The 24341-nt window shown below is 49.2% G+C and overlaps 1 protein-coding gene across 30 annotated transcripts in view; it reads right to left on the bottom strand.

Moving 5' to 3' along the window:
* Window positions 1-429: 429 nt before the first annotated feature.
* Window positions 430-24341, bottom strand: part of macf1a (microtubule actin crosslinking factor 1a) — a 195927-nt gene continuing 172015 nt past the window's right edge. For 19 of the 30 annotated variants that reach the window (XM_035429155.1, XM_035429166.1, XM_035429156.1 and 16 more), the window contains 31 exons: window positions 23119-23344; window positions 22390-22616; window positions 21921-22043; window positions 21713-21814; window positions 21518-21619; window positions 21082-21255; window positions 20460-20615; window positions 19956-20153; window positions 19232-19360; window positions 18710-18889; window positions 17669-17824; window positions 17113-17319; window positions 16809-16928; window positions 16440-16609; window positions 16107-16266; window positions 15727-15921; window positions 14816-15088; window positions 14424-14612; window positions 14226-14337; window positions 13638-13789; window positions 13225-13387; window positions 12947-13101; window positions 12594-12668; window positions 10909-10926; window positions 9697-9814; window positions 8783-8845; window positions 8245-8277; window positions 5652-5863; window positions 3723-3836; window positions 3016-3127; window positions 430-2699 (listed from right to left, as the gene is read on the bottom strand). In XM_035429155.1, the coding sequence (XP_035285046.1) occupies window positions 2455-2699; window positions 3016-3127; window positions 3723-3836; window positions 5652-5863; window positions 8245-8277; window positions 8783-8845; window positions 9697-9814; window positions 10909-10926; window positions 12594-12668; window positions 12947-13101; window positions 13225-13387; window positions 13638-13789; window positions 14226-14337; window positions 14424-14612; window positions 14816-15088; window positions 15727-15921; window positions 16107-16266; window positions 16440-16609; window positions 16809-16928; window positions 17113-17319; window positions 17669-17824; window positions 18710-18889; window positions 19232-19360; window positions 19956-20153; window positions 20460-20615; window positions 21082-21255; window positions 21518-21619; window positions 21713-21814; window positions 21921-22043; window positions 22390-22616; window positions 23119-23344 (4659 nt within the window). In that variant the 3' untranslated portion in view covers window positions 430-2454. The remainder of the gene's footprint in view (window positions 2700-3015; window positions 3128-3722; window positions 3837-5651; window positions 5864-8244; window positions 8278-8782; window positions 8846-9696; window positions 9815-10908; window positions 10927-12593; window positions 12669-12946; window positions 13102-13224; window positions 13388-13637; window positions 13790-14225; window positions 14338-14423; window positions 14613-14815; window positions 15089-15726; window positions 15922-16106; window positions 16267-16439; window positions 16610-16808; window positions 16929-17112; window positions 17320-17668; window positions 17825-18709; window positions 18890-19231; window positions 19361-19955; window positions 20154-20459; window positions 20616-21081; window positions 21256-21517; window positions 21620-21712; window positions 21815-21920; window positions 22044-22389; window positions 22617-23118; window positions 23345-24341) is intronic. The other 11 variants (XM_035429168.1, XM_035429169.1, XM_035429173.1 and 8 more) reach the window with 5 other exon arrangements.

Here is a 24341-nt window from a genome sequence, read left to right as displayed (position 1 = left end):
ACACACACACACACCGATGCACGCATTCCCTTTATGTTCGCAGACATCCAAACACACAGCATCACTTGTGAAAAAGTGACCACAGCCCCCATAGTAAAGACAAACAGGGTCATGGGCTGACGCACACACACACACACAGTAAAGACAAACAGGGTCATGGGCTGACGCACACACACACACACAGTAAAGACAAACAGGGTCATGGGCTGACGCACGTATACACACGCACGGACACGGGAACATACCATGGGTGTGTCTCTTATCTGAGCTGAAAGCTAAATGCACCCTGCTGCTCATTAACAGGAAATTTCCGGAATGCAATGCGCTGTGGTGGGCATTTCTTCAAAGACAGCTACTGTAGATACAGTTAATTATAAAGGCCAGAGATTCAACCCAAACATTAGAAATAAAAACATTTCATCCTGGGGCTGTTTTTTACTGCAAGCAATATTTTAATACAAAATGAGAGCAAAAAAGGTTTTATAGTCAACTTATTTTTCTTTTACACAATTCACTTATAACCCCCTCCATTTTCTCTTAAACACACTGAGAACACAGCATCAAAAGGGGATCCGTCACACCCCCTCTCCTCCCAAAAGACAATAAATAAATTAAAAAATCACCTTAAGATTTCAGTTGATTTTCATCAGTTATTCATATTCTTCAGAACTCACAGAGAGAAATGAAGGAACACACTTGTTCCTATTAATGTCACAATTCAAAGCTCCTATCGGGGAGAAAGAGGGAGCACAAGTAGGACAAATGGGTAGAGAGGGGGCGAAGGCTCTTCCTCACCTCTCTCCTTCAATGATTTTCCCCATCATCCATTTTCCCAGTTTTATTTTTATTTTCTACACAACGAGTGCTGTGCCATTCTGTCATGATCCTATAATTGTAGTCACCGGGCAAAAAGGCCGCTGTCGGAATCCATGTTTCCTGGTCAGTAATTTCATAAACTATCATTTACAAGAAAAGATTTGAGAAGAGACACTTTCTTGGTAAAAAAAAAAGAAAACAAACCAAAAAGATTATTATCATATTAATACTAATAATTCACGGGAGGTGATATGATACTGAAACTGAAAAATAAATACAAATTTCCTTAAGCTAGCCAAAAATGAACAAAAACATTGAGAAGGATTATAAATTAACCAGGTGAGGGACATTCACAATTTTCATTTTTTGCATACTGTGAAACAATTCATATGACCTCTGATTTCTGTAACACATTATGACTGTACGGAGTTAAAACACGCAAACACACACACACACACACACACGACATGACCCAGAAGTCCCACCCATCAGTGTGACCCAGGGGTGCGGGAGGGCGGAGTGGGGGGTGTGTATGGTGGAAGTACAGTCATATAGACAGTCGGTGCACACTCTTCAGACTCTTCATCTGAAGTAGGGTTCACTTCATCAGCAGAGGTATTCACTTCACTTCACTTCACTTCCACGTGTTTGCGGTGCATCAGGTGACAACCGAAGGTAGTCCCGGAAGTATGATGTCACCAGACGGGCGTGTGGACCTCACAGAGTCGCGGCGGGGCGGTCAGCAGGACCCTCGGATGCTGCTGCTCTGTGGCGATGCCGAAGGAGAACGGTGCGACAAATCGAAACAGCTGTTGCCTCACTTCCTCCTCTCATAGTCATTTTCTCGAGTTCGTCGCATCCTCAGAAAAATTCAAAATAAAAAGATACAAGGAAAACAAGCAGCACCCTCTCACACACACCCCAAAATTCAGGAGGAATTATGTGAAACTGTATTGTGTGTGTCTTCATGTTCTCCTAAATCAGTGGAACACCCCTCCACTGTTACCACACCACATCACACAAACGCTGAGGCTGGAGGAGGTACTGTCTGCTGGATCACAGCATGACAAGCTGTGTGCGTGTGTGTGTGTGTGTGTGTGTGTGTGTGTTTATTTCCATCCAGAGAGGTGTTGGTGAATCTCTCATGCACACACACCCACAGCCACAGAGCCTCTGCTTCAGTTCGGTCACAGGAATCAACAGTTTGGCTGAAACTGTTCTACTGATTCCTGCTCCTCAGGGTGTGTAAATGGCTCTGCATAAGTACGTGCGTGTGTGTGTGTGTGTGTGTGTGTGTGTGTGTGTGCCTCCCCCACAGCCACACCAAACAAATTCTAACGTAAGGATTAAAATAAAGAACACAAATAAGGCAGCGTCATTATAGTTATTGTTAGTGATAACTCCTGTGGAAGAGGTCTGGATTCAGCAGCGTCTGTCTGTCATTCCACAACAATCCAAGAAAGAAAGACAAAGACAGGCAAGCTGGGGTTTGGTTTCCGAAACGTTCTGATCAGTTCAGCCCAGCGTGGGCGCGTGAGAGTGAGCACCCTGCCAGCCCCTGCTCCACCACCATCCCCGTGAGTCTGTGACATCTGTGTCCCTCTGGCGCCCCCCGGTGACGAGGAGGTTGTTCTTCTCTTATCTCTTGCCAGTGGGCGTTTTGGGGCTGGGTGCCTTCTTGGAGATGGTGGGGATCTTGGAGGGCTTGGCCCCGGGGCGGCGGGGCGTGTCCGAGGTGTCTGAGCAGGCCGAGCGCGTCTCCAGGAGCTCCGAGGCGTCCGAGGCGTCGCTGCCCCGCCGGCTGCTCGCGCGGCTCCCCGCCCGGCTCCCCGCTCGACTCGCCGGGCCGCTCGCCGACGACGGCGCGCGTTTCGCTGAGGATTCTGGGGAAGAACAGGAGGGCGGGGAGAAAAACGGGAGGGAACAAGGAAGGATGAGGATATGATAGAGAGAGGGAGACTTCGGTACTCAACCACATTCATATCTCATAAAGAGTTAGCAGGAGGAACAGAGTCAAAGCGGTAAGAATAATGAAACAGAGATGCGAGTGACAGAAGAATGGAAAGGAAGAGGTAGAAGCCAGAATGAGACGACAAAAAAAATCACAAAAACAACACCTAGCAAACATGAGAAAGGGGGAGAAGGCAGAGAGAAGCAGGCAGACGGAAAGGGAGAGGGAGGTGGAGAGGCGATTCTCACCTGGGCGGCCGGGCTTGGCTCCGCTGGGCGTGGCCTGGCCCCCATTCTCCCCGGTCAGAGAGCCCCGGCTGGAGTGGAAGGTTGGTCTCTTCAGCTTGGAGCTCGCAGCCCCCTACAGGGAGAAAGAGGAATTGCATTACTGTGGCACGATCATTCTGATGCTGCACCATCCTTAGTGTCAATACATCAGTGAGTTTCTGAATGAGCGCCTTCCTGAATAACCTGCTGACTTACAAACCAGCGAACTAGTGAATTACAACAACCAGCGAGTTGAAGATCAAGAAGAGGAATTTCTTTTCTGACAGTGACCAAAGCAAAATAACTGACTGAAAGGTCACACAAATCCCGTCACACTCAAATCAAACATTATACTACTTATACTGCTCCTCTCTGGTGACGATCAGACTGAATTATCCTATTTTCCCAACTTTGTTTTCACTGACTGCTTATAGCTGATTTGTATGCACAGCATCAGATATGGGCTATAGTCTAGGTGTGAACATGAGGTCATGAGTGTGCACAGCGTATCAGTATAGATTGTCTGCTACCAGTGCTTATCAGTCTATAAATGTTTATTGCAGTATTAATGCAGGCGTAGATATTATTATATACCAGAGGAGACCAGAGTTCAGCATATATCAGTGAGTGTGCACTGATATCAGTGCTTATCAGTGGGTATCAGTGAGTGTACAGTATCAGTGTGTTACCTCAGGCCCGGGGGTCTGGCTGTGGTCTGGGCAGGACTGGCACTTGGTTGGAGTTGGAGTTTTACTGTGAGCCAGCCAGGGCTTAGCATAGCCACGAGATTGAGTGTGGGTGGACTGTGAAATATCAGCCAGAGAGGAGGGAGAGGAACGAAAAGAGCGAGAGAGAGAGGGGGGGAGAGGGAGACAGAATGAGGGAAGAGGCAGGGAGAGAAGGCGAGCAAGAGAGAGGGAAAGCGAGCGAGACAGAGAGCAAGGAGCAGCCAGGTAGCAATTAAAGTACAGAAAAAGAGCAAGAGCAGGAGAAGAAAAGAAAAAGAAGCGGAAGAGAAGAGAGAAGCAGAGGAGCAGAGGAAGAAGGTAGGGGTGTTGCAGTTTGATTTTTGCGCAGGTGAAGATGAAGCAAAAAAACACAGAATGGAATTATGGGAAAAATCCACAGGAGGAGATGGAGGAGTACACAGGGTGGAGGGAATGAACGAAGACAAAAAAACAGAACAACAAATAAAAATCTCACAGTTAAAGACCCGGGTGATTTTGTCATGCAGAAACAAGAGGATGAGGGGGATCACTGTACCAATGGGTTAACCCGTTATCAGCACACAAACATGGTTAAAATCACAGCACGGAAAACACACAGGCGAACACGCTCGACGCAGCTAACATGACACACAATGATCACAGATATTTCAACTAAATGGGTTTTTTATTGGGCTTTGCCCCGACTAATCAGTTTCAGAAGCTTTGATTTTAGACTTTTCTCTTCAGTCTTATTTCCCAGCACCTTTGCCTAGAGATGGAAGCATTATTAGTGTGGGCATTACGTTCTCTCTCCAGTTCAGGACGTTTGGAAATCCAAACACTGGCAGAGAAGACCTAACATTCTGACTCCAGAGTCCAGAATAAACTGGAATTTGGCTGTTGATGCATATGGTCCTCCTTAAGGGTCATAACACTTATGAATCCAAGGGGAACTAGAACTGCTATATATGCCATAATTTATCTGACCCTTCAAACCCAGTCTTGTATGTTGAAAATCTAAAGCTTTGAGGTTAATATTACGATAAAAAAAAGCTCAATCAAGTCTTTTTCTGAAGGGTTCAGGGGCTTACATAGTATAGTTCGAGGTTACCTACCTCAAACCCAGCCCGATACAATGTCTCTGGCACTGACGTACACACACACACACACACACACACACACACAGACAAGCCCAGCGCAACGTTGCCATAACACCCCATGACGTGAGACGCCACGTTTCCCGACAAGACAGACACCACCTGGCGACAGCGCGCGAGAGAGTGCGGGGGGGGGGGGGGGGTTTATGAGCACGGGCTGGACAGGTGTGCGGCGTGCTGCGGTGCGCGTGCTCCTCTGTGAGTGTCGTGATGGGGCTGAATGTTCTGTCGGGGGAGCGCTTGTGCCTGTGGTGTGATGCGCGTGGAGAGTTCCTCAGGCCGTCCAGATTCTGAGGATTATTACTGGCAGACTGCATGTTCCCAGCTCTTCTGTTCTCCTCGTCTGTTGCCTATTGGTCCCCTGTACTCACCAACTGTATTACCAAGGCTACCAAACCCCATATTACCACTATGATCTTAACTAATAGCAAATTTAAGCATCTGGCATGTTTCTAGCCTTCTCCGAATACAAATAGTTTTGTTAATTGAATCAGTCACAAAACTAATGTACTATAATAAAAAGTAACAATTAATTGAATACACTTTCGGAAGTAAAGGACTGCAGTAGGCTGTATTTAGGACAATGTAAGACATACCGTCAGCCTTACCCCACCATCTCATAGCAATAATGGTTACACACTAAATATACCATTCACCATATTTATTTTGCATGCCAGCAGTAATTCTCCAAGAAAGGTAACAGAGGTAAAGAAACAGCCCTGAGGAAGCAGTAAGTGTTCGGGCGGAGGCTCACCCGTGAGGAGGCCGTGGGCGTGGCCGGGGCGGAGGGCAGGGAGGCGCAGCTGGGCGCGCTGTGCGAGGCCGAGGACGAGGAGCGGGTGGGCGACGCCGTGCGGGACGAGGGCTTGGAGCGGCGGCCCCGGGACCGGAACGCCGCGAGGCCCTGGGAGGCCCCCTCCGGCAGGATGAACTTCTCCCGCAGCTCCAGGTTCGTGCGCCCGCGCGCTGGAGGAGGGGGGGGGGGGGGCGGAGAGAGACAGCGGGAGAGAGAGTCAGTCAGTACACACCATAGCGGGGGGGGGGGGGGGGGGGGTTGTTTTGAGGCAGCGAGCGGTGGGACTGAGTCAGTGCGCGTGGAGCAGTCAGGGCAGAGGGGCAAGAGTCGGTGTGAGGCTGGTTCACTCCTGAGGAGTCAGTGCAGGAAAGACAGGCGGAGTCAGTGCAGCAGGCCTGCCTCCTTCTGAGTCAGTACAGTTAGTATTCCTTAGGCCAGTCAAACAAGCACAGTCCTTCCAATGATTTCACAACAGTGCTGTGTCTGGACGAGCTCCCATATTCTCAAAGGCAGGGGTCGGCAACTAAGTTTGGCCTTGGCCCAAATTTTTCTAGTTGGTGGGGCAGTACATAGCCACTCAGTTAATAAGCCTACCATTGGGCCTACACTAAAATTGTACAGGAAATGTTCTCATATCTGCGCAGCAGGCATACATAAGAGACTAAAATACATTAAATCTGATAAAATCACCAATATCTGTTGTATCAATGCATCTTAGTTCGTTGATTGGTAGGGATTCAGGGGAATATGCTACAAAGGCTGTCAGCGTGTCACAATAAGGATACTAGGCTACTGTAAGATGGCCAGTGTTGAGTACGCTACTCAGAAAATGCAGTTGACTAAGCTACCAATTACTGAACACTAGAAGTCATTAAGCTACAGCACAGCTACCAATAAGACTAAACTAAATTGCCATGCCAGTAATACTGTGACCTTCTTTAAATCACATAAAAATACATAAGTTAACCGCTCATTTAGCCATGTTTTTTCCAAGTTGATTTCATGGAAGAAATGTTTAAAATGAGTTCTCATTTTTAATAAATGACCTAACATTTTCTAACCAGACATTTCTTGCACTTGCTCTTTCATGATTTCATGAATTTAAAGCAACCAAGTTATCAAGCTACAGCTTACCGGCTTAAAATAGCCCATTTCTTTGCCTAAACTGCACTGCTTCACAATCCCCAAATGACAAAAAAGTCTTGAATTACTACATAACTTGGCAGCCACCTGCCGTCATCGCACGGATGCACTGAAAGAGTGATGAGAGTTATGACTGTGGCCCTGCAGACTCAGACTCCTCATGACGTGATCTTGTCCAAAGAACGAAGACTAGTGTGGAGGGAAAGAAAATCTGGGCCAGACAAATGTTACAATTTCCAACTCAATATGCCTGTTTTTAAATGTTTTTTTTTTTTTGTTTGTTTCTTTCGAAACATGAAATTAATTCTCAAATGTTGACCTTGCTCCCGTTGTTTAACTCAGGGGTAATGTACCTTTGTCCACACTGCCTCATTTACAATTTTAACAAATCAAACATTTCTGGGGTGATTTAGCAGGAGGCCAGATTTTTCCCACAGGCCACCAATTGCCGACCCTGGCTCTAAACTAAGGGTTTGTTTTGTCTGCCGCATATAAGGACCATAAACAAGGCAGGGGGCAGAATGTGTTTATGAGAAGTAATTTCAGGCAGATTTGCACATGTCTGCCTGGGGCTAGGCCTGTCTTGTTTTTGGGAGTGGGGGATAAGTGCTATCATGTGGTCTGCAGTCCAGAGAGATGTTAATAAATGCATTCTCAAACAAACACTGCAGCAGCCCCAACACACAACAAACAGCCAAGAGAAGCCAGCCACAGACAGAGACAGAAAGAGGGGGAGGGAGGGCGGGGAGAAAAGGAGGGATGAGGGGATAAGGGGAGGGAAAGGGAGAAAAGAAGGGAGAGGGGGAGGGAACTGGAGAGGAGAAAGAAAGGGAGGGAACAGGAGAGAGGACTGCAGTGTGCAAAGTAACAGCAGTGCACTGTAGCAGTGGTCAGTAGCTGTCATTTCAGCTCAGGACACACCCCCTTTTCAGTCACCACTAGCAACAGCAGGCCAGTCAACCATGGGTGCACTCTGTAATTTCTTCCCCACAAGCCAGGTGCACCCTGTAATTCTTTCCCCGCGAGCCATCACATCAAAGAGCTGCTTCAAGCATTATTAGAAACCCAGGCCGGCCACACCCAGGTCTTGAAGTTTTCAGATCTCGCCCTACAAACACCATCTGGGACGCACATGAAAATCGGCAAGACTGGGCCTGGCCACCCCCCGTTTGAATGGGAAGCATGAGGCAAAACTGGCTCACACACAGACCAACAGGCGCGCAACACACATACAAACGCACACACTCACATACACTTAAACACAGCAGTACAAGGATCAGAGCTGGACCAACGGCCTTATGATGTGAGACAGAGTGAGAAAGACAGAAAGCAGGCAGAAATGGATTCTGACAGTGAGAGTGAGACAGAAACAGAGAAAGAAAGGGGGAGAGAGAGAAAGAGTAGGTACCTCTGCAGCAGAAATAGCCAGGAGTGACCGTCACTGAGAGACACAACAGAGACGACAACATGAAATAAACACGGAAACGGTTGCCCGCAGTCATTCAGACACGCGCTTAGTCACGCACGCACACAAACGCACACGCACGCACACAAACGCACACGCGCGCACACAAACGCACACGCACACAAACGCACACGCGCACACGCACACGCACACAAACGCGCAAAATATACAACTGGTCATTGCGTTTGAGCCTCGCGACTACGTCCGAGTTGCATAGAGCCTGAGAGAACTTCACGCGTGTACCTAAAAGGTTTCACTCGCTTTGTCTTTCACAGATGCACGAGCCATCCCTTCATCCTGTGAATTTCCAGCTGTGTGTGCGCAGGCAAAGTTGGTGCGAAGGTTAATTCAGTGCTGCATCACATTCAACAAAGCACAGCGTAGCCAAAGAGAACGACAGAGTGCGTGTGTGTGTGCGTGTGTGTGTGTGTGCAGGAGAGAGAGAGAGAGACAGCGAGAGAGTGAGAGAGAGAAACCCAACCTATACGAGATGATATGGAGCTGCTGGACTCGGAGCGAAGGATTTTAACTCCTGGATGATGCACTGAGGAGAGAGAGGGAAAAGGAGGGAGGAAGGGAGAAAAAGAGAAAACTAAGGACCATGCACCATGCACTATGAGTTAGGGATGGATGACAGAGGGGAGGTACAGGACCACCATGCACAGGAACAATGAACCACAGGGATAATAACGAAATGAAGGATAAAGAGGTGGGTAAGGAAACAGGGACATTCCAGACAGGAGCGGTGACCTGACAGAAAGACTGAGGAATAAGGAGACTCCGTAAAAAACCACAAGCTGAGATAATGAGGGATGGACAGGAAATGGAGGAAAAAGAGAGGGGTGGAGACAGAAAGATGGAGAGCCCTAGAGGGAAGTAGAGCAGTGACCCACCCCAGACAGGATGGGGCACTACAATGAACCGCGGATTTGAGATAAAAATCTATGTGTGTCAGTCTACTAGACCTACGATGCATCCATCCGTCCATCCATCCATCCATCCATCCAATCTGTCCATCCGTCTTCTGTCCAGGTTGTTGCAATGTTAATTGTAATCACAGCATTGGTGATTTAATAATGAAAGCCTTTATCGGAATATACCTCAGAGCCTAAAAATAATGCATGACCTTATAACCTTCACTTTTTTAACCTGTGACCCCTACAGGTGTGGAGGAGCACATGACATTACAGCTGTGATCTGGTTGTGTCTCTTTCTTAGCCGTGTCTGTAGAAATGTATATATACCATCTCTATCTATTTGGGAGTGTGATGAATTTCTGTGTGTGTGTGTGTGTGTGTGTGTGTGTGTGTGTGTGTGTGCACGCGTGCATGTGTGTGTGCACATGTGAGAAGGCGTGTGTGTGTCTCTGCTCATGTTAGCGTGGCTCACTCTCACCTCTGCAGGGGTCGTTCTTCACCAGGAACTCATCCAGAGCCATCCAGCCTCCTCCGACCCGGACCATGACCGTACTGCGCAGGATACGCACCAAACGCAGCTGCTGGGAGTCCCCAAACTGAGGAGGGCAGAGAGAGGGAGAGAGGGAGAGAGAGAGAGGGAGAGAGAGGGAGAGAGAGGGAGAGAGAGAGAGGGAGAGAGAGAGAGGGAGAGAGAGAGAGGGAGAGAGAGACAGAGAGAGAGAGAGACAGAGAGAGAGAGAAAGAGAGGGAGAGAGAGAAAGGATAGGATCCAGAAATGTAAGATAAGATTAGGGGAATTGGGGAACAGAAAAATGAAAAGTAAAGAAGAAAATAAGTATCATACACTAAAGAATCATCACTGTGCATGCCAGTACACAGTACAGCCCACTAACATTCCATTGCGTAATTAAAGATAAACTCCATGCAATGACACACTCCATGCAATGAAAAACAGCTGAAGAAACAGCTCCTGATCAAAACCCACCATACCCCAATTTTAAATCACAGCGTTACCACAGCAATCATTTGTCATTTTAACAATTCAATCTTTAAGCACTATTCTGACTCATGTAACTGTATTTGACTGATTGCAAATAATTACTGTGGTAACCTGCATTTTTCCCCAAGAAGCAAAATCAGAAGCAAGTACCCACGGATACATCCTCCAGGAATCATGATTTTTTTATCATCATAATTCCCCCCTGCCCCCCCGTGCCCCCCCCCCCCCCGCCCCCAGCACACCAAACCAAGCAATGCTCGCATCAAATCCAAATTACCACACCCCTGCACCCCCACCATTATTTACAATTTACTTCATCCAAAATCTGGCAATGAGGGGCGTTTGCACAACACAACCAAAATCTTATCTAGAGGACTGTCATAGTCCTATGAAATCTGCTTCCATGTAAAACGAGAGCATCTAGTATTTATCCTGCACTGAGGCTGTGCCACTTCCTGTCTAACAGGAAATGCTTCATCACCATGGTGATGGCTTTCAAGGGAATGTGTTGAAGAGCAACAGTTCTCTGTAAAAAAAAAAAAAAAAAGAGATGGCAAACCCTTCAACACTGCTGGCCAAAACCAAATGGCTACAAACTGCTTGTCTGGACACTAAATTCAACTTTTGACTTGATAGGAATAAGGGAAGCAGATTTCAGAGGTCCTGACACAAACACACTAGTCACTTTACCTGGTTCCCAAGGAAGAACTATAAAAAATCCAGCAGACACGGAGGAGTAAAACACAGGGGGAAAGAAAAAGAGAGAGTGAAATAACATTCACAGACACAAACATCTGCACAAAAGCCTGCTCTTTCACTGACCACAGAAATACACAAAACCTACGTAGTTCCTGTCTGCTTCTGAACAACAAAAATATTTTCTCTTAGCACGACTGCTTCACGGCCCCTTAAATGGGTGGGAATTAACTGTCCTATCAAGTACTGAAACATAAGAACCAAATCAAAGCACTTTTCTTGACACAGTAAAATGGTTCAATTGATTTGAATCAGAGTCGTTGAAAGTGTATAATAACTACACCTATTATTCTTCCACCAAAATTTAAACATTTTAAACAGAGCCTCCTTTCTTCTTCCCCTAGCCTAGTCCTCATGATACAAAGTCGCTCTGGATAAGAGCGTCTGCTAAAGGCCTGTAATGTACTGATCCTTGACTGCTGATTTAGTAAGGACACTGATGACAAAAGCTGAAATGTGGATGACAGGGCAGTGAGTTTGATAGTGGAGCAGAACAGATGGGAAAAGGGACAGACAGCCGGACGGACAAACAGACAAGACAAGAACTGTGGTGGAACCAGAGTGTGTGCGGTTAGTCTAATGCTGTAAAAAAAAACAGGACGTCATTAATCAGCGGGTGATGATGATGACGATGATTAAGTACGCACAATAACAGTAACCATGAGAACAGTGAGGTCATTAATATGCTGGTGGGATGCACAAACAGAAGATGGTGCAAATGGTTCAATGATGTTGCAGCAACCTTGTAGAAACACTGGATCCTACAGTACAAACCACTGAAACCAAACCCTCTGCATAGTATTGATCCCTGAGGAGTCGAGAATAATGTTTATGGGACTGAACGTTATTGATTCATGTAGCTTATGGATGTGAATCCAGGGTGTTACCTCACTTAAATGTGTATTAACTCATTCCCTTGTAAAATTAGAAAATTATTTAAATATTGTAAGAGGAGATGCATTAATGCACTGTACATGAAATCAATTTTATACAGCTTTCAGCTTAAGTTTTTTAAATTTATTTATTCTTTATTTTCACAGGTGAGCCCCACTCAGATAAAAATATCTATTTTCAAGGGAGCCCAGCTGAAGTAGAGGACTTGTAATGCATAATTGCATGTATAACCGCATAACTTCAGAAATGCAGCTATTAATACTGTATATTTTTCCCTTCAGAAGCCTGATGATTAATTCAGTGACGGTTTGGCTTCAAAATGGTAGCCACAAGCATCATTATGGCAGAGGAAATAGATAAGGGATTACAACTGTAATTAGTGCTGGTTAATGAACAGCAGTCAGATGGTGTTCCAGGTGACTGACACAGAGACAGCAGCAGCCCTGCACTGCTGTGTTACAGCGATTCACAAATACACACATGCATGACACAGGCACAGTAATAAATAAGGTGACATCTATAATGCTGAAATAGTGTTTTATAGCATTTTCATCAGAATGGGAGCTGTTGTGTGCAACTGCTGTTGCCAGAAGCAGAATGCCGCTAGCAAATCATGAGGTCATTTCCTGTGGTTGCTGTCATAATGCCCACCCCTGCATACTTCCCTACATCTCCACAGAAATGCAGCTCCTCATTGGATGTGAGGGCTGCAGAGGTGGACTTACCCTGTACTTGTTCTCCCCGATCTGTTCCACCTGGAATCTCTTGGCACATTTACACTGTGCCACTTGCCTGGTCACCTGTACAGATACAAAGACAGATGCTGTATTCACCGCACAGCGCTTTTACATACTTACTTTATACTTTTAAAAAGTATAACGGTTATAGAAAGTTCCACAGACAAAAACTTATGGCGATGAGAAGCGTTTTATTCATACTTCAGTTCAGTGTGAAGGCTGCAAACGTGCACAGGTATGTATTACATCAATGTGTCCAACTTTGAGAAGGTGTTACTCTGTCATTTTAAACGTGTGTGTGTGTGTGTGTGTGCGTGTGTGTGCGTGTGCGCGCATCTCACCTCATCCTCAATCTTGTCAGCATCAGTGGTGGGGCGGTACGCGTCCTTATTGGGGTGCAGCGCTGCCACAAACTCGTAGTAATCGATGTAACCGTCACAGTCACGGTCAAAGATATCAGCAACTGCGGTCATCTCCAGCCTGCTGGTGGGGAACTCTGCAGGACAAGCAGATTCACGAGGTATAAATACAACAACATTTTTAGAAAAGCCTTTTTTATTATTTTTTCATAATGGTGGTGCTGAATTGAAGTGGGTGCGGCCACAGAGAGGGGGCATACTGGAGGCTAAGATGCCATCGATGAACTCCTGCCGGGTGATCTTGCCATCCTGGTCCTTGTCGATGCGACGGAAGAAGTCCATCACGCGAGACTTCTTGTGGTTCATCCAGCGCATGTACTTCTTCCGCCAAACGTCAAAGTCAAAGTTGGCAAACTCTTTCAGCTGAGGACCAGTGAGGGAAGACAAGAGACGGACAGAAAGATAATATTTAGTTCAATAAGTGACAGGCATTGGTCTGTTATGAAAATACTGACAACATTCAACACAGAACCAACCTCATTTCATGATTTCATAAATATAACTAACAAAACCCTGAAATGAGACGTAACTGTCCTCTGACTCCACTAACATAAGCAGGTGATTTGAAGGTGGAGGAAGAAAGACATTTGTTCAGTTGATTTGGAGACAGTACCTCCTCCAGCCTATCGAGGGCGTCGTTTAGCTTGCGCTGACGGTCGAGGGCAAGCAGCCACACTTGCTGCCAGCGGGAGCACAGCTGGTTGAGGCGAGGGTTGCCCCCGGCAACCTGCATCGCCGCCTGCTGCTGCTGCTGCTGCTGTTTACCTGTTGAAGAACGGGCAGCGCCATGGTTACTACAGATAAACAGCTCCGCGGGTTTCTGGACAAGTACCACACCTCCTACACAGTATCATTCAATTATGCGCTATTGCAGGTTGGGTGTGCAACTGTTTATATGTATGTATATGTGTGTTTATGAATTTCATTATGCGTGTGTGTATTTGCACATGTATATGTGAATATGTGAGCGTGTATGAGCAAAAGTATGTGCGGTTTATACACGGGTGTGTGTATGCACGCACATGTGTGTGCGTACGTGTGTGTGTGTGTGTGTGTATGAGTGTGTGTGTGTGTACGTGTGTGTGTGTGTGAGTATGAGTGTGTGTGCGTGAGTGTGTGCGTACGTGTGTGTGTGTGTGCGTGAGTGTGTGCGTACGTGTGTGTGTGAGTATGAGCATGACTGCGTATGAGAGTGACTCACGTGGTCCTCGTCTCTCGGCCAGGCTGCTGGGGGGTTCGGCTGGTTTCCTCTTGTAGGTTTTGGTCACGCGGTCCACGTCCGGCTGCTTCCGCGTCATCTCCTCCATGAACACCTGCGTGGGAGAGGGCTCCGTACGTGAGGAGGACTGAACACGGCCACAGCGCTGCTGAGGGTCGGGGAAACGCCGGCTCCACCCACCTGATGCTCGGTGATTAGCGTTTTGAGTTGAGGGATGTCCTGGGGGAGGGGCTCCGTGTCACGCTGCACTAGGGTAGTCTCCGCCCACTGCAGCCATGACAACAGCTCCTCCAATAGGGCTGCGTTGTTGAGTAACTCCGCGAGGGCTGTCTCCAGACGCTGCTCGTGCTGCTTAGCCCACGTGAGCACCTGTTTCAACGGAACACACTTCTCAGTCTAAAGTACATCTGACTACTGCCAGAGGGGTTGTGTTTCAAAGACCAAATATTATTAAACTCTCGGTCGATCGTGAATCAATAGGCAAGGCTACTCTCCCGCACCCTTTCTCATTCCTCCCCTTCTCCTCCCCTTCTGCTCCTTGTCCCTCCCCCTGTCCCCCCGCCTCTCCTCACCTCCTCGAAGCGCGCTCTGATGATGGTGATCCAGTGCTTGATGGTGGTGATGCAGTCCGGGTGGCAGACCGCCAGGATGGCCTCCCCGAGGCCGGCGGCCTTGTTCACGTCCACCCGCTTCTCCTCCACCGTCTGCATGAACTCCCGGTGGGAGTGGAGGAGGGCCTGCAGGGTCTCCACCTCCTCCGGCAGGACGCCGCGGAAACGCAGCGTCTGCTCCGCCTCCGACAGCCACTCCAGCAGCATCTGCACGGCGGCGCGGAACTCCTCCGCCTGAGGGCAGCGCACGCCCCACAGGTTAAACACGCTTCGTACAGGTCACATCTGAATATGTATATATATGCATACCACATGCATTCACTGATCATGCCTTCAGTCCTCTTTACCAATTACATTACATTACATTCATTTGGCAGACGCTTTTATCCAAAGCGACGTACAAAAAAATTGGTCGTAGACAATTTCATGGTCGTAGACAACTGCTAAACACAGGTTCAGTAAGGTACGATACTTATTTTGTACAGCTATTTCTAGCCGAGAACAGTGAACACTATTCTGGCCTAACATCTGCAAAGCCAACTAAGCAGAAGAAAAAGCTACAGTATTAGGACAAATACAAATTACCAAGAAGTACAGGGATGGGGCAACATTTACCTGCAGGTTTGTCTTTACAAGCATTTTCACAGAATCACAGAACAAATGTTTGTTATTTACTGTTTGCTTGAGTAAATTAAATTCAGATTTTCAGATTTAAAATTTCAGATCCTAACCTTGTTCTTAAGCTAAACTGTTTGAAAAACACAGACATCCTGAAATAAACAAATGATTTTCACCGGCTAACCTCTCTGTGATGCCAGTGATCACGATTGGATTTGTTGCCTTGCAGCAGCACTCTGTGACCGCCCCCTCACCTGTTTAAGAGCCTGCTGGAGGCGGGTCTGCTTGGTGACGGACAGGGCGCAGACCGTGTCCCAGCGGTTGCTGAGCTCCTGCAGTTGCACGCGCACCCAGGCGGTGTCGTCGCGGCCCGTCTCCATCAGGTCCCTGGCGGAGCGCTTCAGGGCCTGCACGCTGCCGGTCCTCTTACCCAGCTCCTTCTGGAAGGCCTGCGTAACCACGACGACAACGCTGCGGTTACCTGGGCGACATCTGCCACTCTCATCCCAGCCCTCAATCTCCATATCACAGTCACCTCCATTTGAGCCCCGCCCTGCCCCCAGTCCCAACCAGCCCTCAGCCCCGCACTTCCCCCAGCCCCGCCCTGCCCCCGGTCCCGCCCTGCTCCCAGTACCTTGTGCGAGTCCATTAGGTTTGACACGAGGTCCAGGTCTCCGTGGACAGGCTGGTCCTCGCACAGCTGGGGCTCGACCCGGTACAGCCAGTCCACCAGGGCCTGCAGGGCCTCTGCAAACTGCCCTGAGAACAGGAGCGCCTCCTCCAGCTTGTGCTGCCTGTGGCACACGAGCGGCGAAACTTACACACTCCTGAGAGACACTAACGTGCCGCACCACTCTCCCGCCCTGGCCCCACCCCCTTTCATGTTCATAGCCCCTCTGCCTTCATCTCTCCTTTCACCCCCCACTGACCTCATCTCCCTTTGCCATGCTCCCCCCCTCCCCCTTACCTCTCCACACTCTTCCCACACACAGTGTCCCACTTGTCCCGGACCTCCCCCAGCAAATTGTCCAGTTTCTGGGTGTCGGCCGGGAGGGTGGCCTTGTCCCTCATGGCTCGTCCCGATCGGACCGTGGTGTCGTACACCGGCTGCTTTGAGCCCAGAGCTTTCTGGAACTCCTGCGGGGGCGGAGACGAGGGGCACAGCGATAAGAGTCCAGGCGCTCACACATGCAGTCCACACAGTGAATGAGAACAGCAAACAACATACAAAATACAAAAGCCGTTTCAGATACTGAGTACAGTAATATCAGTGAGTGTTATGAGGGCTTGAGTTTGTTTTTGAGTTGCAGTTTGAGTTTGACCAAGCGTCTCCCACCTTGTGCTTGGCCAGCTGCACTTTGATTTTGTCCGGCTCGTTGGAGATTTCCAGCTCCGAGTCCAGCCGGCTCTCCGCCTCCTCCAGCCAGTCTGTCAGTTTCCTCCACGCCTCGTGGAACTGCAGATTGACAGGAGGGGGGAGGGGGGAAAAAGGAAAAGAGAAACAGAGAAGGTGAGCCAGATCACATTGCTGTGTGAGACTAGGGCTGGACGATATACCCCAATGATAATTATCGAATGTAATAACGGTCATCGCCATCAGGTGGCGCGTGGCCTTTCTTTTTGTCGCCCTCTGGCCATACCTGCTTGGCCCTCTTGCGGGCCTCGTCCAGGTGCCGGCCCCGGTCCAGGGACCTCTGCACCAGCTTGTCCCAGCGGGCCTGCACGCTCAGCAGCAGGTTCTTGATCAGAACCACGTCCTGCTTGAGGCTGGCGAAGCGGAGCTGTGCGCCCGCCTTCTCCAGGGCCAGAACCTGCTCCCTGTGGGTGTTCACCTCGTTCACAAACACCTGGGACCGGAGAGAGGAGGAGGAGGACGGGGTGAGGAAGAACATGAGAGGAAAAGGGCAGTGTGCAGAGGAATTTGGAAGGACGGAGGGAGTAGAAAGAAAATATGAGCAGAGAGAGGGGGAGAGAGAGAGGAAGAATGGAGCAGAGCTCATCAGGCAAGGCATTACATGACTAACGATGGGCAAGGTACTGTAAGCGGTTTTTGGTTTTTTAAGCAGGACTGCACGAACAGCTTTGTTGAAATTACCGGTCTAAGCCCAGATGAATAGGCAGAGATAAACAGCAAAATGCTTTCACGTGAAGACCCTCTAATCTCCCCTAATCTCCCCGCACCCCCCTCCCCCTCACCTTGTGCTCGTCGATCTGGAAGAGGACCGTGTCCAGGATGAGGCTCGGGGGCTGGGCCATGTTGAGCGCCTGCTCTGTCTGAGTCAGCCAGTTTATGGTGTCCTGCAGAGAGGACTGGAACCCTGTCGCCAGGGCAACCGCCTCTTCCAACTTAGCCTGGGAGGGGGGAAGGGGGAAGGCAAGATTAGAACACAGGCACTGCACACTCAAATTCCTGATAGACACAGGAAGTAAGCGACTGAGAAGCTTGCGGAGGAAAGTGGAGACTTTGGGGGGAAGAGACACAGGTGAGGACACAGGCTTTTCCACCTGTGCTTCCACTTCCTGCTGCTTTTCCACTGAAGTTCCTTTCGGGCTGAATAAGACCATCCCCGTGACAAAGCGAGTATTGCTGCACCGCCCACCAGCTGTCACAGCCAATCAGGCTACAGTCAAAGAAATGTATTTTCTATTACTGGCACAAATACACACAAAAACGAAAAATACCCAAGCTGCCTTTGCAGGGATATATGCATATGTTGTCCGCAGTTTGGCACAAGATTAGCCAGAAAGCATAAACGCAGGAGTATAACAGTAGTTTGAAGCAGCCGTCCCTCTTGCGCTCGATGCCACCACGCCTTGGCCTTCTCTGCCAGTGTTTAAATATTACAGCAGTGCGTAAGCACTTCTGTGGCTCAGCTGGCATTGAACAGCGAGGGCTGGACAGAGGGCAGTCAATAGCAACCAAGGGCTACAGTAAACTTTCAGACGTGTTTTTTTTTTAGTGATTCCAACCGGGTAGTTTGAGCACACCGCTGAGCAGAAATGATTCTGCTTTCTGCTCTCAAATATATCGTATTGTCCACAATCTTGCTGAGTAAATTTGACTCCTCCCAAAACGCCCAGATTGTGGTCAGGGGGGCCTCAAGTGAATGTAACTCCAGAAGGAAACACCAGTAAGTTCCCTGCCAGCCTGTTTGGTTTGCGGCTCCAGTTCTGCCGGGTTTCGGATGCCTGCAGTGGGACGGCGGCCAGGGAGAAGGGCGGGCGTGGTTCTCTCACCCTCCTGTCGTCCATCTTCGTGTTGAGGCTGGCCCACTTGTTCTGCAGCAGGGCCAGGTTCTGCTGGGTCTGGGTGGCGCCGGGCCCGCCCTCCTCCCCGCGGGACAGGAGCATGGTCTCGCCCTGGTCCAGCAGGCGGTGGTACTGCTCCGTGCGTTTGGCCAGCTGGGCCTGGAGCTCCTGCAAACACGCACGAGCAGACAGAGAGAGGCCGGCTGAGTATGCTTAAACAGCCTCATCCACGCGCTGGCCTGTGAGTGTGTGTGTGTGTGTGTGTGAGTGTGTGTGTGTATGTGTGCATGTGTGTGTATGTGTGAGTGTGCGTGTCTGTGTATGGGCGCGTGTGTGTGTGCGTGTTCGTGTGTGCATTTGTGTGTATGTGCGCATGTGTGTGTATGTGTGCATGTGCATGTGTGAGTATGTGCGCATGTGTGTGTATGTGTGCATGTGCATGTGTGTGTATGTGTGCATGTGTGTGTATGTGTGCATGTGTAAGAGCGCATGCCTGCGCAGGCGTGTTACCGTGTGCTGCTGCAGCTGCTCTCTGGCCGTCTCGGGCAGGCCGCCCGTGGGCTTGGCTGCAGACAGCTGGCTCTCGGTGCGCCTCAGCCACTGCAGAAACTCCTCCAGCTCGCCGTGGAAGCCCTCCGCCTGAGGAGGGACGGAGGGAGGGAGGGACAAAGAGGAGGGGAAGAGGGGAGGAGAGGAGAGAAGGAGAGACATTACAGTGTTACACTCCTTCCGCACATCATCCACACTCCAGTACATCTCCTCCACCACTCCTCCATTCATTAACCTTTTAAGGTGTGAGATCACAAATATGTGATTAGAATGTGCTTAACTAAACATTCTGATGCTGATGTAACAACCACTACTGGAAAATGAAAGCAGTTATAGAACACTGACTTAAAATTTCTGAAAAACCAGCTTTTTGTTTCCACATCAGATTCATTTGTGCACAAAAGACTTTTTGCCATCTGGTCTTGGAACAATCTCCAGTCCCAATTTCAGCTTCTTCAATTTACACTGATCAACCACTTTCCAAAATTCGAAGCCTGCTGTGTGTTCTTTTCAGTCCATGTTGATAAGCCATTTTTAATTGCCTGCTTCATTATTGCATTTTCATTGTTGTGTTTCTCCACCAGTAACTGTTGCTTGCGTAACATTGCTGAGGTGCAAACACGCTTATAAATCTTTGGTGCCCTGATGGACATGCATCGCTCCACCCCTCCACCCAGCTGTGTACCTGCTGCAGTGCGGCCTCCAGCAGCTTCTGCCGCTCCTCGGTCTTGAGCAGGAGGCTCTCCCAGCTGCGGTTCAGCTCGTCCAGCTGCACTCGGAGGTGGCTGGCCTCGTCCCCGGGGCTGGACTCCAGCAGCTCAGAGCCGGCGCCGTTCACCGTCTCCACCGTGGAGCGGTGGGAGAGCACGTCATTCCTCAGCACCTGGGGGAGCCGGGGAAAGGACAGGAACGGTGACCAGAGACAGCATGAACACTGCTCTGGAAAAAATCCAGCAAGCTATCCTGTGTGAAATAACACCCTTTATCCTATTCACACTATAAGTCCTATATACATTTACATTTGTATCCTGTACATTATCCAAGTGAAAGGCTCATACTACTGGTTTTTAAAACAACCAGTGAAATGACCAATTTGCTCATTCCCAACCTTAATTCCCACACCAGACTACTCATCTGCATGTGCTAATACGAGTAACCGAAAAGTAGAGGGAGAGAAAGAGGGTCGTACGTGGTGCTTTGCCAGCTCGATCTCGATGGCTTTGGGGTCAGAGCTGATTGGCCGCTGGGTGTCCAGGGTGGTGTGGGTGTGGCTAAGCCAGGACTGCAGCTCTGACAGGGCATGCTGGAACTGACCCAAGGCCAGGAGCGCACCCTCCAGCTTGTGCTGCGGGAGAAAGGGAGAGAGAGAGAGAGGGGAGAGAGAGCAAGAGAGAGGGAGAGAGAGAGGGACAGGAGAAAAAGAGAATCAAAGAGACAAAGTGAGAGGGATAGAAACAAAGGGAGATCGGGATGGAGAGAGAGAGAAAGGAAGTAAGGGAATGGAGAGGAAGAGAAAAAAAACAAAATATGAGTCAGTCATGCTCATTACATCGAATCAGATGATCGCAAACATTAATCCACATACAGCTACTTCACTTGCAAGCCACTGAGTACACATAAAGATCCTGTCTATAAAGCAGCGCACAACCTAGGGCAGCAAATGCCTGTCTATGTATACACACAATTAGCATTTACTGACATAACTATTCACGAGAGAACTGGAGTAGTTACTCTGTACACATTGCTTGCATACCCATGCACAAAACCCTCTCATAAAACCGCTGTGAGTCTGCACGCAGGTGAGCGCTTACCTGTCTGTGCGTGATCTTTTCTCCCAGGTTATCCCACAGGTGTCTCAGTTCGGTGAGGGGCTCCTGGATCATGTCTTGGTCCGTGTGGTCGGACACTTTCTTCAACAGCAGCTCCCCCTGGTGGCAGAGCTTTTCCATGTCGATCTGTTGCTGGTACACCTCCACCTTGAATAGCTGCTCACAGAGGGGGTAAGAGAGAGTCAGTGGGGGACACGCCCCCTGAACAAGATGGGGTTCAAACCATAATAAAACCTGACAGACAACCTGTAGAGATACAGTACACACTGTAGCATTTAAACAAGCAACGAAATGGATTGAAATGGTGGTGTATTTTGTCATTTTGGTCCGCTATGACAAAAAATGCTGACCAAATGGAAAAACTGACAGCTTGAAAACAGAGAGAAGAAAAAGAGCGAAAGGACAGAGGGGTCTGCACCTTCAGCTCCTCGATCTGCTGTTTGACAGTGCTGAGGTCTGTTCCCACGGTGGACATGTCACACAGCTTTATGACGGCATTGTCCAGGTAGTCGAACATGCCCTGAAGGACCAGACACAGAGACTCGGATCAGTCCTGCAAACAGCACTCTAAGACACTCAGCAATGGAGGAACGTTGCATTCTGGGAGACGGACCTGCAAGGCATCCTGGTACTGCACGGAGGCGGTCATGGCCTCGTCGAGCCTCTCCATCCGCTCCCTCCAGGTCCGGTTCAGGCCTTCCCACGCGGCATTCATCTGCGGACAGAGGGAGAGAGGCGGTGAAGAGGAAGTCCGCGCGGGCCTCAGACGCGTTCCTCCTCCTCAGAGCCGCTCGACGCCTCAGCCTTCGCTCCTCCCTCACCTCGTCGATGGTCTTCTTCACCTCGGGCTTCTCCGTCTCCCCGCAGGCGAAGATGAGGTCGGCGCCCAGCGTGCGCACGAACTCCAGCTCCTCCCTCAGCCCGTCCGTCTCCGCCTTGATGGCCTGGAGAGAGCAGAGGAGAGACCAGAGTCACCAATCACAGAGCAGCGTCGCTATGGGGAATGCAGGCGGCGTCCAGAAAGTATGTGAGACACAAGGACTAAAAGGACTTCACAGTTTTCATAAAATCCATGTAAGCTCTGTACTTAACAATGAATTAAGGCTGAATAAACAAGTCGCATTTATTCCTTGCCCTTGCCCATGAAAAATTGTCTGGCTTTCACTTAAGCAAGACAAATTACTTGTATTGGAGGAGCTAATGACACCAAAAATACATCAGTATTACATTATAACAGTACCAGCTTTGACCCCCCTCTCTCTCTCTCCCTCCCCAGACACGCCCCCTCACCTCAGCGGCCTCGATCTGCTGCTTGATGAGTGACGGGTCGACGCCCGGGTCCTCCAGGTCCTTCACGATGTCCTGCGAGTCGCGGAGCGTGCTCAGAAGCGCCCCCATGTCGGCCCAGAACTTTCCGGCCAGGTCCAGGACGTCCTGCAGCTTGCCCTCGCGCTCCTCCGCGCGCTGGCGGATCTCGTCCCACAGCGAGCGCAGCCGGAGCAGCCGGGAGCGCACGGCTGGACGGGGGACAAGCGGCAGAGTCAGCGCTGCGCGTCTGCGCTCTGCCGCGGCAGCCAACCACGACTGCGCAGCCATGCGTTTATGTCACGGCTGAGAGACTACTGCTTAAACAAGCGCAGGCTCAAAGACATTACAGAGGGTGTCATGCGCATGCAACTGATAAGATATATATGAATAGTATACATACACATATGTATGCACAAGTAAAGTATATATGCACAAGTAAAGTACATATACAAAAAACAGGCTACAGAAGGTAAAATGACATCTACATTATGTAGGACAGGGTGTGTGCAATAATGTAAAAGGAACAAGGTGTATGCAATAGCAAGCATAAAAAAACTGGACAAGTGCCAAATGGAATATAGTGTAGTGTATATGCACAAAGAACAGGCTATATGCACAATGGAAGGCGTATACGTACAAAGGACAGTGTATATGCAAAATGGAGGATGAGGGTATATGTGAAATGGAGGATGAGGGTGGTATGTATCTCACCCTGGGCGGCGGGGTCATCGTGGGGGGCGCGGGTGATGAGCTCCTCGCCCCGGGTGCACAGGGCACTGAAGGAGGGCAGCAGTTTGTCCAGCTCCAGGCCCGTGGCGCGGTGATCGGCCAGCTGCTCCCGGATCTTATCCACCTCTGCCGCCACCGGGGGGGGCTGCCTCAGCCGCTGCACCGCCCCCTCCAGGGTCTCCAGCAGGGGGTCCATCTTATCATGGAACTGCAGAGACACGTACACGCTCAACAACAGGAAGTGCATTCCATGGAAGTGAGGGATGGAGGCAGGTTTGAAATCTCAAACAGGAAGTCATTTTACCCAGGACTGAGAAGGGAGAAGACAGAGGTACAGGCTCAAATAGGAAGTACATTCTATGGTACTTCCTGTGGATAGTACGTGTTACAGGTCTAGGAGTGAGGTACAGCTCCAAACAGGAAGTATACATTATCACAGGGAGAGGAGTGAAAAGTATTCAACAACAAGCAAAGGAAAACGTTTCTTCCCGTTAAACAGGAAGAAAATGGGAAAAGCAGACCATCTATAACATGTATAAAGTTAGTTCTGGGTGAGCACACAGGACATGCAAGGAGCCGCAACTAAAATAACGACGATTCTACCGCACTTACAACAGTTAGGACAAAAACATTGCTGTCAGTCAGACCTTAAGTCCATCAGCCTGCCATTGACTGTCACTGTCAACCAAACCATTCGGTTGATTGTTGGTGTTGATAACGCCTATGTTATCGACATGGCCACCAGTTTGTCGCTACCACATAACCTGCAGGGATTTAAACTTGTATTTTAATGGTTAAATTCAAGGGGTCCCCATCGGCACTCCAACGCACAGTCAAGTGACCAATTGCACAATTGAGTTTCTAGAGACAATTATAAAATCAAATACTTGATCTAATACTGGGGGAGTCAGGAAGGGAAGTGAACATGGATGGAAGTGTAAATGCTATGTAAAGCATGTCTTTGAGCCACTGGTCCTCTGGCTTTGTTACTCAGAACTGGAGTAGCACAGCAGCTGATCAGTTAAAGCAGTTGATCACACAGTTAAACTCAGGCCACCTGGTTTCTTAGGTCTGAATCAGTCACTGATCTTAAGGAAAAAAACGAAATCCAGCAGACTCTGTGGCTCCCCAGGACCAGGACTGAGTACCAACACAGTAAAAACAAAAAGGCATCCATACAAAGCAGGGGTGTCCAATCTTGCCCG

Source organism: Anguilla anguilla, chromosome 8, assembly GCF_013347855.1.
Source record: "Anguilla anguilla isolate fAngAng1 chromosome 8, fAngAng1.pri, whole genome shotgun sequence".
NCBI lineage: Eukaryota > Metazoa > Chordata > Actinopteri > Anguilliformes > Anguillidae > Anguilla > Anguilla anguilla.
This window is presented reverse-complemented; position numbering and strand designations above follow the sequence as displayed.